The 13,485-nt window shown below is 38.8% G+C and overlaps 1 protein-coding gene across 1 annotated transcript; it reads right to left on the bottom strand.

Annotated features, from left to right (window-relative positions):
- Nucleotides 1-330: 330 nt before the first annotated feature.
- On the bottom strand, nucleotides 331-11,370 carry si:dkey-16l2.16 (ras-related protein Rab-35). Its single transcript, XM_038708157.1, has 7 exons — nucleotides 11,188-11,370; nucleotides 8,755-9,616; nucleotides 6,709-6,759; nucleotides 4,563-4,686; nucleotides 4,347-4,471; nucleotides 3,131-3,255; nucleotides 331-2,038 (listed from the first exon to the last, which is right to left on the bottom strand). Exons 2-7 carry the CDS (start codon nucleotides 8,807-8,809, stop codon nucleotides 1,889-1,891), a joined length of 630 nt encoding a protein of 209 aa, XP_038564085.1. The 5' UTR covers nucleotides 8,810-9,616; nucleotides 11,188-11,370; the 3' UTR covers nucleotides 331-1,888.
- Nucleotides 11,371-13,485: the final 2,115 nt, after the last annotated feature.

Consider the following 13,485-nt stretch of genomic DNA (forward strand, 5'->3'; position numbering starts at 1 on the left):
AAAATGGACCACAGGGTGAGCTCACCGATTTAAGCAAATAAAAGCCCGGGCTATTAACTGGAGTTTTACGGTAAGTTATATTTCAGCACTTCAGCAGTACCATAAAACTCTGATTTGATTGTGCAGCAGTAAAGAAACAAGCTTAAGCTCACTTAAGTTTAAGACAGCTGACAGAGGAGAAATCAAGTTATTACTTTAGCGAAGCAGCTTCAGCTCTTAGTGCTCTTATTTTGGTATCAGGTCGATCCTCTTCGTAAGTAAACCTCCGACTTTGACGTTATTCCACCTGAAGCTCAGGCCTGTTGGAGGAAATATGTTGCAAACAATCACTCTGGATTTATTGCTTTATTTGGATTTGGACACATTTTGCTAGGCAACAGAGATTTACATAAAAAAAAAAAACAACCTACTAAAGACGTTTGGGCTTTTACTGCGTCGAGGTTACACACTTACTGTAGTCTTGGATTACTTGCCTCATTTGAACTGAAATAAGGCATACAGACGTCACTCATCACACCTGTTAGTGTGTCGAGATTACAACTTAGTAACAAACGGTTCCCTTTCAGTGGTAAAATACTTTTACTGTATTAAGAAAACCAACGGAACAACTACAACATCGGCACAGAACAGTGGTTTACTAGTGGACAGTTAAAGGATCATCTCAGTGTTTCAGTATGTTTTAGCTCATTCATCACAATCACATACACTTTATATCACACCGCCCCACTTTAAAGCAGATTGTATTAACCCTTACAGTTATTTCTATTTCTATCAGTAAAATCAACTTGCAGAGATTTTAAAAGGTAACTAAGTTAGGTTGCATCATGTCTGCTCTGACTTTTTCCAGATATGTTTCTTGTTTGTGGAAATGAAGCGCAGGCTTTTCACTTTTAGCAGAACGGTGCGATGGATTGTCTCGAGCCACATGTCAACGTCTTCAGCGGGAACTGGCTGGATGGGACGAAAAGCACATTTCCAAGAAGACAGCTGAAGTTGCGCTAAAAATGTGAAGTTTGTCCTGAAAGATGAAGAGACGCTCTAATTTATGGCATCGGCCCAATAAATTTTATGATTTTAAGAAAGGTTGGAGGTCGCCAAAACTATCAGGACACGCATAAATATCCACACATTTCATGTCAGGCTGGAGAGGAACTTGTGGAAACTGAAATGTTTTGATCCAAACATGTCTTTGGGTTTTGGACTGTTGATCAAACAAACAAGACGTGACGGCATCGACTTGGCTTCTGGAAACTGTGACAAGTTTTTTTCTTATGTTTTACAGACAATTACAGATTAATAAATGATTAATCCAGAAAGTATTAGATTAATAGATAATAGAAAACAAAGTTATTTATGGACCCTTAGAGTAGATATTTGGGCTGGACGGTCGTGAAGTGTATGTGAATGTGCTTTAATTTCACAACAACTTGCCTGATAGATTTCTTGTATTTTCCTCATGTTGGCACTAATAAAAAGGTCAAGGGTCACTGAAGATATTGGGGTTCATCCTCTAGCTACAGAGATGTCTTGGAAGGACGACAAACAATGTCCGTCTGAAGAATCACACCACGCTTTGAATGTGATTTATAGTAAATGGACAAAAGAAAATCCAAATCACCAGAATGATCCTTTAACTCGTGTATCCTCCCGGCTGCTACACGCCGTCAGTGCTCGCAGACTGTAAATCCCTCTGCCTCAGTTCCATTCACAACCGGCCCAGTTACGCAGACGGACCTGAAGCCTGTTGTGTCGTAACTTGGCATAGTAAAGAGTTTCAAACATTCTTATCTGCATCTCCTAAGGCACGGTTTTCCCAATCTTGTTTCAATGCTTTTTGTTTGTGCAAGCGATGAGCGATAAGTGGTTTTGTCCGTCCGTCCGTCTCTTCTCAACAGCATTTCTTCCCTCTCTTCCTGCGGTCTCGGTCCCTGTGGGCGTTGATGTTGACGGTGTCCTTCTCCCGCTCTCGTTCCCTCTCGGCTCGGTTCTGGCTCTGCTTCTTGGCCCGGAGCACCATGAGTGTGAAGGCCATGAACATCTGCGCAGAGTAGAGCAAACAACGATGAGACTTCAGAGTCATTAGTCAGAACAATAATCTGCGACTCTTGTGAATAATTGATGACTCGCTTGAGCAGGGCCGTGCGATGTGACGACATCTATCGTTTAAAATTATGCTTTATTGTTTATTCCGTTGTGTCGCGAATTCAAACACTTTAGGAGGGGACGACGCTTTGCGCTTTACTTAAACTTAAAACGTCCAACTTAAAACTAACTTCACTGCAGTCTGTTCTTCACACAGGGAAGTTGCAGGGAAGAAATCTGCATTTAGAATAAACAAACAACAAATGTGTAAGTTGATACTGAACAGGAGGACCTTACACTGCAAAAACTAAAATCTTAGTAAGATTAATTATCTTAATTGAAGGCAAAATATGCTTGTTTTTTGTCTTACCAGGCGGCTTTTATGTTAGAGAATTTCACTTGTTTCTGTTGGCAGATAATTTTGCTTATTTTAAGTAATATTTCCCTCATTTTGATGCTTTTCCCCTTGTTTTTGAGAGCTCAGTTTTTGCAGTGTACAAGTAAAATCGGAGGTCGTACCGAAGAGAAAAGTCTGCTGTGAGTATCGCAGTCTGGAGATGCTGTGCTGCTCTGGGACCTTCTCGTCCCTCATCTTGGCTTGTTAGTAGCGACAGTTTGCTAACCCACAACCGAGCTAACAAGTTATATTACTTGCTGTTTCGTTGCATTGTATTTGATATGTTATTGGATTTATCCAGAATCGCTTACCCCACCTTTAAGATGCAGAGAAAAGTAAAAAAAAAAAAAAAAAAGTTCTCTATCTTGATGTGTATCGTTATCGCAAGTTTAAATGAATATGATATGAGATTTTAGTCACATCGCACGGCCCTACGCTTGAGTCATTTTTTAAAGTTAAAATGCCACCAATTCACTAGTTGTGACATATTATGGAGTATTTGCCATTTTTAAAAAAGTTTTCAATAAAAAGTAAAGTGAAAAGTTTGGAGGTTTGAATGTTGGTCACACAAAACAAGCATCTGAATATGACAACATTAGCAGAAGTCAGTAACATTACCAGCAAACGATGAAAACATTGATTTAAAGTTACCTCTTCTACGTTTATGTTCTCTTTGGCACTGGTCTCGAACACCCGAACCCCCATCGACTCCCCAAAACGCACAGCGTCCTGAGTATCCACCTGTTTCCTGGCAGGGTCGTCATTTTTGTTTCCCACTGAGAGAGTGAGCGGGGAAAAAACATATTTTTCTTTATCTACTGTTTCAGGACCGGTACAATTTCAAGAAAAGACTAAAACCAACAATGAATTTACCCTCCTAGTAAGTATTTACTTTAACGCTTTGGTGCTACAGACCTCCACTCCAAAAAGTGTTTACACTACAGTTTTATACATGAGCACTAAGATTTCTTCCATGTAAATAAACAGGTTGAATCACACAAGAAGCCCCTATTTTCCCTCAGCAGAAACATTTCCAGGAACTTTATTTATATTTCAACTACACAAACCTTGTTTTAGTTTTGGTTCCTGGATCTTAAAAAGTCCCTGTTCCCCGTTAGCAGAACAGTGAGACTGTACAACCGCTAACTTTAACAAAACTCCACCACAAGATGAAATCATGCTTCTTCTAACATCACGTTTAGTTGGTCAGACGATGCAAAAGCTATTTATTGATATTCCCAAAGTTATGGTCTTGAAATAAAATCCCTATTTCTCAATGACCGGGACAAGACCGAGTCCGAGACGACACCAAGACCATCAAAAAGGGGTCTTAAGTACTACAACACTACTATATATGTTGCTGATGTTGTTTTTAATTCTTATTATTGCAGACCTGGAATTTCAGGAATTTGAAACTATTTATTTTTCACAGTTACTACATGCAAATATATCCAACAAATTAAGCATAATGAAGCAAATTGCTGCATTAAGACTCATTCTTGTTACATATATTTTAGTACAGTCAATAAAGTGAATTCTATTCTACAATAAAAAGATAAATATTCCAAGATAAAAGTTCATAAGTTTATGTCACGCTCCCTGTTGTTAGTGTGTTCTTACAAGTGACATGGTGCTTTCTGAGTGAGACGAGCTTATTTTGAAGTGTTCGAGGATTCAAGGTAATTTAATTGTCATGTTACCGCAGGGTTTGGAAAAATAAATTCCTTCTGCTACAATACACAGTGGATATACAATACAATCATAAGAAAGCTAAACAGAAATGAACTGTATTACATGAAACTGTGCTGAAGATGGAGTTTTATATGAAGAGTTTTGAAAAAGCGGCTTCGGTTTTCACTTGACTCACCCAGGATCTTGCAGACGCTGTCGCAGTTCTGGGAGATTTCATTTAACCACCTCTTAACATTCACAAACGACTCTGGGTTTGTCACGTCGTAAACAATGATGACACCGTGGGTGTTTCTGTAGTACCTGGAGAAAGGAGGATGAAACGGGATAAGGTGAGCGGCGCACCACCAGCCAGAGTGAAAGGTCGAGAACATATCTGTGTGGCGATTATTACGTTGATGTGATGGTTCTGAATCTCTCCTGCCCCGCCGTGTCCCAGATCTGCAGCTTAACCCGCTCTCCATCGATGTCTACTGTTCGGATCTTAAAGTCGACGCCGATGGTGGTGATGTAGCTGCCTGCAGGAGACCGGCGAACCATCAAACATCAGAATTATCTGTGTGCAGGCGTCGACCCGTGGCTCGCGACAACGACAGCAGATACAAGTTTCTACATCTACATCAGATCAAAATCCTGACAGACGGATGCCATCTTGGGAATTTTTTGTTGTTTTTGGTACAACTTGGTTTTCATGTTTGTCATTTCGATCAGATGATCTCACAGACGGTAAACAACCACCCGTTTTATTTGTTTTGGATGACAAAACAAGAGACCATTAAAAGTTATACCCAGACTGTCTGTTGTCAACTTTAACGGTTTACATTTTGAACCTACATTCTTCACATTGCAAAACACACATACAGTCACTTTGACTTCCACTAAAGACACAGACGTTCAAAGACACTGTGGGATGTGCTTAAAATCAAACCGCAGATCTTAGCAAAGGCAATACCAAGGTAAAATGTTCCTAACTAACCTTCACGTTCAAAACATTCACTTCAGGATAAACAAAGATTTATAATATAAGTTGATTTTGTATTTAAATTACCTGGACTGTGTAAGTATCTCCATATTAAAAATGTTTGATTTAATTCATTTTGAATAATTATTCAATTCAATATTTATTTTGTTGAGAGATTTTACTTAATTTTACTTGTGCATATTTATTGATAAACGATTTTATCATAATAGATTTGAATGTTCTGCCTCAGATTTGTGAAATGATCCACTGTTTGGCATCAAGTGTTTGTTCTGACCATACAGAAAGGTTTAAAAATCACCCTTTAAACTTGAAAGAAATAATGATTTGACATTTATTTTGACAATTATCAATAGATATTATTATTACTACTACTTCTTACAAAGTCCCAGTGTAGCGTGTCCACTCACCTTCAACTAAAGCAATGAGCCACGATAACTGAGAGCACCTGAGTGGTATGCAGGGCTTTTATGTTGAAGTAGCACGAAGTGTGCAAAGTTTTCTAGATGAAGCGATTACGTCTCAGTTATTTAATCCCCCAGACTTTTTTAATACCACCCAGGAGGAAATTTAATGCCAATTTCACTAACATATAATGGAAAATCTGTATGAATTTTAAGCCAGAGAAAATAATTATTTCCAAAGTTACATGAATTTAATAAAACATTTTATTATAATACTCACGTTCACATTTAGTACACTCTGTCTTTTTGGGGTGTGTTTGTACTGTGATAACAGTGTGGAGACGTAGGGGTTCAGATTAGGGGTGTGACGATACACAATATTTGGTTCACCAGAACAAGAGAAGAAGATATTTTAACACTATTTTGATGAAATATTCAATGCTGAAATATATAAATTGGGGATCTGGGGGACATCTGGACATTTTCTGCAGCAATTTATGGCAGAATTGTCAATTCAAACAGATTATAATGCAGTAATCAGCAGATGGTTTTTAAGCTTAAGTTACTTGTTTTGGACGATGCACATTTGTTTCTTCTATATTTACATTGCATTGCGTGTTTTCTCATTGTGCAAATACACCTTTCTCAAAGCATTTTGATTTGTTTTTGTAACAGCCAAACACCGACGTAAACAGTAACGTTAGTTGTACCGCCGTCCAACATCCACGTCACACCAAAAACTAGTAAATTGTAAAGTCACACACACAAAAATGTTTATTTATGACGTAACAACATTTATTTAATCCTATGAAAGGACAAGAAAAACTTTAAGACCCTTTGTAAACTAAATGTAGGGCCTTGTTTTTAGAATAGGAAACTGAAGACTTTGTTTATACCCTGGTTATTCAAACCAAAAGCTTCCACCTTCCACTATGTCCCCCAAACGTTTGCCTCCCTCTGTAGCTCCTGACATGTTGGGACAGCTCAGCTTAACCCTGAAGGAGATGACTTGACTTGATAAAATGTTTTTACCTCTCTGCCTAAAAGTGGAGCCTAATGTGCGTCACTGAGGACTGGTTTCTACCCGGGGACGCCTTGATAAAGACGAGCCTCAAGTATTGAAGCGTTTGACTTGCAGCAAAAGTGCGGTAACTCACCAGAGAAGGAGTTGTCTGCAAAGCGGAGCAGGAGGCTGCTTTTCCCCACATCTGAGAAAGAAACAGATCAGAGGGACGAGATTAGTAACTCGCTTTGAGGAAATAAATGTGACCAATCGGGAAGAGACGAGACAGTTATGTGTAGGTAAGACGAGAGCACGACCGCCGCCTTCCAGCCGTGTCATATATCTATGGAGGGGCAGGGTGACAAAAGCGAAACAAAGCAAGAAACGAGGGCAGAGGTTGAACTCACACTGGAAATAAATGAACTGTGTGACTAACAAGAGACTATTATTCCCTAAATAAAGATTTCCCTGAGAGAACCAGTGGCAACTTGTTCTGAAACAGACTTGATTAACAAAAATGAAGGAGCAGCATGCTGGGAAATAACAGTACCTCTCTCAACTATCACAACATTTTACATATCTGTGTAACCGAAGAGGAAAATAAAAAGTATAAAACTGCAGTAAATCGATGATTCCAGCTTCTTAAATGTGACTATTTCCTGGTGTCTTTCCTCCTCTGTGGCAGCAAAATGAATATCTTGGGGTTTGTGGACAAAACAAGACATTCGAGAACGTCATCTTGGGCTTTGGGAAACACTGATCAACATTTTTCGCCCTTTTCTGGACCAAACAACTAATCGATTACTCGAGAAAATAATCTACAATAACCGTTAGTTACAGCACTACCACCCTACTACAGGCAGAAAACTGGTCCTGCCAACTCAGTCAAACAGAAGTGGAATTATTTCAAATATTCTTCAAGGAAACATGGCAAAACTGTTCCACGTAAAGTCCTGATGATGAAAGCACAAGGAATTCACCTTGAACACAAACAAACAAGTGAAGAGTAAAACAAGGCTGTGATCAGGGTTGAGTAATGAGAACCAGTTCTGTACTGGAGCCACTTCCAAATGTAAGAAAACTGTAAACTTGTTGGGAAAATAAAGAACAAAGCTTCCTGAAGCCGTCTCTTCAGAGGTGTTTCCACACTGTACGCTGGTTCTTACAACACACAGTGTTTACAATATGGTGGGCTGGACGGTTAAGCTAAACTGAAATCAAATCACTGTACAGAAATAATTTGCTGAGGACTTCGGCAGCAGGTCTAAAAATACAGCTGAGGCTCCTTTTATCTACAACATGTTACTGGCTGAGAGAACATGTATATTAGATTGTACTCTGCAGTAATAATGGAGTATGTGTGACTTGTCTTTGTTTTAATATTGAGATTATACATCTCTAAAAAATATATAATGTGTCTCTCTGTGTTCATTTTGTTTGTATCTGGCATGGAGAACATTTAATATGAATCATAGGGTGTTGTTTAATATGTGATGTACTGTTGTGAATTGTGTCAACTGTACTGCTTTTAATTGATAGTTTTGTCCTGTATTGTTTGTGTCTTCCTGCGCAGGGACTACAGATGGTGGTGGTGTGGGGGGGGGGGTTTATGTGAAACCAAGGAGGAGTATTAAGTGAAAGTAAAAGTTAAATAGAGTATTTTCACAGTAAACAGTGGATGTGTGCGTGGTAAGTTGTGTAAAATATCTGTTGTATCGTTTCTGTTTATGTTCAAACTCATTTTGTATAACTCATTCAATGCAACCAGTTTCTTGTAGGTAATATTTAATCTGCATAAAATAAAACGCATGTTCGCCACAGCAGACCTAATTTTCTTGCACCACTACGCGTTGGAGACGACTTCAGACTCCCTCAAATGGCCTTTTTTTTGTAGTTCGATCGCCTCTGCAGTTGCTTTTGTGTCTTGTTCAACTTCCAGACGCGTGAGACCATCATGCCCTTAATAATGTTTTTTTTTTTTTTTTTAAAAACTACTTTCCCAGTGTTACAAGCCGATTAATAAATGTACATGTTGGAGGGGGGGATGCATATATGAGCTTTCCCAACTGACTACCACTGACTTAAGCTATGTTTTCACCAGCAGGTTGCCTTTTAACACCATCTGTCACTTCCTGAGACTCCATAAAACAACAATGCTTTGACTTCACATGAATCTTAAATGAATCAAAAATGTACTAACTGGAGTCTCCAATGATGAGCAGCTTAAAGAGATGATTGTAGTCTTTCCCCGCCATTTGGACGGCGTCTTACTGAATTCCCAAAGTACAGGTGATATTCCTTATCTCCCCCAGTGTTTGTGTTTTCCTCCACCTCTCAATGCTACGAGCTCAGAGCAGCAGCAGCAGCAGCAGAAGAAGAGTTTGTCCAAAGATCACAGGCACTCCCGTGACAGTAAGAGGACATTTCCAGGTGAATTTCTGCACTTTTTAAGTTTCAGTTCAAATGCTCAAGGTTTTTCTCTTAAGTTTCAAAGTGAAACCACAGCAGCCAGCGGGGAAATGATTCCCATATGTCTTCACCTTTATTTCCAGATCCACCCAGTGACGCTCCTGAAGGGGACTTCCAACATTCACTTATTGATTTTTTTTGTAAAGTCACTGCTCTGTCAGTGCAGCAATGTGGACACTCCCTCCTTTCTCCTTTTGGATGCAGTCCAACATCGAATGCAATGTCTTCACATTGAGACACTGAACGTCACACGTCTAAAGGCTCTGTGATGAGAGGGATTCGGCTTTTTGCGGTTTTTGACGACTTGATCGTGAATTCAGTTATTTCCCAGGGTTACTCCACCGCTCACTCATCAACTCTATCCCTTTTTTTAAAAAGAAAAAAGAAGAAGCAAGAAACTGAGACGTTCCTCTTTTTTTTTGTTGCTGCGCTTCAGTAGGAGCTTCAGCCGCTGAGTTTCCTTTAAATTGTGATCCCTTAAATTTCACTTCAGTTGTTCAGTCTGGTGGTTGGATGAAAAGTAAACCGTTCCCTGTTTCATTACACGAGGAGGGCTCTCGCTTCTTGCTTCTTCAGCTCAGGTTTAAAAGGTGCTGAACAAAGACAGAGAAACAACAACAAAAAAAAGAGGTTAGACAGAAATCACTTCAAATCATGCAGCTTACACCACTGTGACTGTCAGATAATTTCTTGATTGCTGTGTGAGCACAGTGTGTCACTCCTTACCTCCCTCCCTGCTACTCAAACAACAGCTGACTCACTATATATATATATATCTTCACCATCCTGCTTTATCCTCCCCCTTCCAAGTCCTAAACCTTAGCTGGGTTAGCTGGGCATCAACAGCAGCAGCTGGAAGTCACAGCCTTTCCCCGACTGGCACGAAGCTAAATGGGGAAGTAAACCAGTGGAGTCTGGCTGGCTAACACTGGGACCGTTTTCCATGAAAACAGGAAAGGCTGCCGCTGCCTTTGAAAGTAATGATTGGGACTTTACTAATGCGAGCTAATCCAGCTCCTAACACTTATCTTCTGCGTGCAAAGGCAGGCACAACCATCGCCGTTTTGGAAAACCTGAAAGTTAATGATTATTTGCACATCAGCAAAGGTAAACACCATGTACAAGACAATTCAAGATCTTGTTGAGTCTTGTATCGGGCGTTGTTAAATTCGGCTTAGTTTAAGTCCCCCAAACTAAATTTATAATAAAAATATCACATTTGACAGACAGATTTCGTCTGCTGTGTGTGTGAGAGGTTCAACAAATCATTCACTACAAGTTTAATTTAGTGCATATTTGTATATCTATAGCAGACGAATTAAAGTGCAATAGCGACCGTTTGAGGAAAAAGTTCTTAATTCATTTAATATCGGGTAGGAACACTTGGCGACAGAGAAGCACATTTGTTTTGCCAACATTTTGAACGTAGTTTGGCGTCACATTCCTACGAACGCAAGACGGCATTAATCCGTCGCTACTGGTTTACCAGCACCACGGGTTCAACGGGAGATCGACATTAAATTGATGTCTACAAAAGGAGCAGCTGCAATGAGGCTAACCTTTATTAGTCTGGTTATAGATGAGCAGTTCACGCAACGAGGTTTGCGTTTGACACTGACGAACAACTCACCTTGTCCGACACGTTCTAGGTTTACGGGGACGTTGCGCCAAACCTCCACCGAAAATCTCTTACTTTTCGGATATTAACTGTAATAACTGTACGCTTCGTCTTTAAATTGTTATTTTGGACATGTGGACAACGACATAAAAGGGCGTTCTTCAATTCGGCACACACTTGCGGGATCGTCTGGCCGCAGAACTGCAGTTTATTTCAACTGCAACGTAAGGTTTCGCTTCTATAATAACACGCGTTGGTGGTGGTGTGAAAACAGCGAAATAAGTAAAATGTTTTGTAAGTGAAACGCTGTCTACTTCAACCGAAGTAGCAAAGCGAACATAACAAATGGTTAAAATGTGAATTCATGTGTGATAATACGCGTACCGCTGCTAGGAAGCGAGACAACTGTTAAACTTCCAGATTTTTGTATCCAGTCTGGAATGACGGGCCTGGACCCCGGCCTGCCTGCCTGCCTCCACACCAAGACGTCAGAAAACTTCTCACTCCTTAAACAAACTTTGAAGCAGACATTTATAAAACACCTACTTTGCCCATGTTGTTGTTGTTGTTCTGTCTGTGGATCATGTTTACAGATCCGCGGTGGAAGTTGTTGGGTTTTTTCTTTGTTGTGTGTGTGTCCCCGTCCCGGTGGAGTCCGCTAGATCACCGCTCCGGTCGGAACGTCTCCCCGCCGACCACACCTGACTGTCTGCAGCTGATGACCCACTCTCATCATCTGATGCTGCCTTCGCGTCATGTGGGAAAAACCTACACCGTATAAACGCTGTGCAGGGTTGCACCACTAGGTTGTTTCGTTTTTAGAAACCTTATTTGGTTCATGTAAGGTTACGCAAACAGTAAGGATAACGCCAAACAAAAGGCAACATGGTTTACATCTAATCAGAAATTATTTTTTATAGTGTCGACAAATGTTGTGAATCAGAAAGAGCTTTATTGACAAGTTAGGGCTTGACAATAAAACAATAATAATTATGATAAAAATTTCCTCAATAACCATATACAAAGTTTGATTTAGTTCATTTGAATCACGAATACATTTTTTTTTACTTATTTTGTTGTTTTGATTAAAAAAAAATAAAGATTTTACTTTCTTTGCTCATGCATATTTCATACTTGACATTAGGGCTGGGCATTAAAACACTAATGATTGTTCTCTTGACATAGTTTTCCTCAAAAACAATATAACAAATGTTCATTTAATTAGTTTGAATCACAAACAAATTAATATTTAATTTGAGGAACGGGGACTGAAAAAAGTTTTTACTTAATATTACTCATTTATTACTGATTTTTATCTTAAAAGGTTTGAATGTTCTGCCTCAAATTTGTTAAGTGATCCACTGTTTTCCATCAAGTGTTTGTTTTGACCATAAAGAAAAGTTTAAAAACCACAATTAACCATCTGGTTTCTTCAACTTTCACTCAGAAGCAAAAATCAGCCTTTCAACTGGAAAGAAATAATGATTTGACATTTATTGTGATAATTATCAATATTGAATTATATGAAATTGTTTATCCTGATAGGATTTTTGGCCATATCAACCAGCCCTATTGCCATGTAGTATTTTACAAAGATGAGGAATTTGCTCTGGTGATTAGGTGCCAGACATAAACAAACAGTTGACATCAGTAAGTGTAAAAATATATATAAATATTAAATAAACAGATGTGCAAAATATAAAAGAATAATATAACCGAGTGTAAAAGATAAAACAATGTGCATTACTCCGAATTTGTGTTGTGCAAACATATTAAAGGGGGAGAGGATTTGTATTTATATAGCTAGATACATAAAAATATAAAAATAATAAGGAATATGTGCAAAGTGGCAGTTTGTGCAGTGATATGCAAAAGTCAGTGAATCATTTCTTGAGAACTCTAGTGGTAGCGTATCAGCATTTCTAGATGGGGACAAGTCATGAAGGGCTGATGAAGTTGTTGCAAACATCAACTCAAGACAAGAACAAGATCCACAGCATTTCTAATCGAGTCTAGTTCCTTTCCAATAAAACTGATTCAGTTCACAAACAAAAATTATACTATAGTAATGAAAAAACTGCTTTGCCTTTGTCCAAGATTTGTGTGAAATTAAACTACCAGTAAAGACACACCTAACACTGATGTCGCCATCCCAGTTTCAGCATTACAACAGCAGCCAAAGCTGGCGTCCGGTCACACTTAACGTTGAGTAATCTTTTTGTCCACGGCCCGTTTCCACCCCCTCAAACAAAAATGCTTAGACAAGAAAGAAACACATTACTATCACAGTTTCAAAGTGAGTAAACTGATGTGTTGGAACAAACCCCAAAGAAAACTGTAATAATCTAAAATGCACGTTATATATCTAATAATATATTTTTATTATGTTATTAGATAGATAACGTGCATTTTAGTTACTCTGCTTCCTTAAATCATGCACAAGATTAGAGGAATGAACTCAGCAAATTACAAAGCTTTGTAATCTTCTCTCTGCTGTACTGATGGAGACAATATAATACATGAGGCTCAGTTGAGCAGCAACCTGATTTTTAAACCTGATTTTCACATTTAACTGACAGCATTGTGTATCTGCCAGTTTCAATAAATAATTTAAGCTATACATTATTTACACTGACATTAAAATCCAATATACCTTTAGATATTCTACATTTCTGTTATTGTAACCCCCATGAAGACCAAAAATATGAGTAAAACATGTCTAGAATAGTCAAAATGTTGACAATAAAGCCCAACAAATGTTCAAGAATAAAGTCAAAAGATTAAGAATAAAGTAAAAAAATGATGAGAATAAAGTCGAGTGTCGAGAATAAAGAAAAAGACCAG

This window comes from Micropterus salmoides, unplaced genomic scaffold (assembly GCF_014851395.1).
Source record: "Micropterus salmoides isolate LMB-PRFRI ecotype aquatic unplaced genomic scaffold, ASM1485139v1 Ms_hic_scaffold_10, whole genome shotgun sequence".
Lineage (NCBI taxonomy): Eukaryota > Metazoa > Chordata > Actinopteri > Centrarchiformes > Centrarchidae > Micropterus > Micropterus salmoides.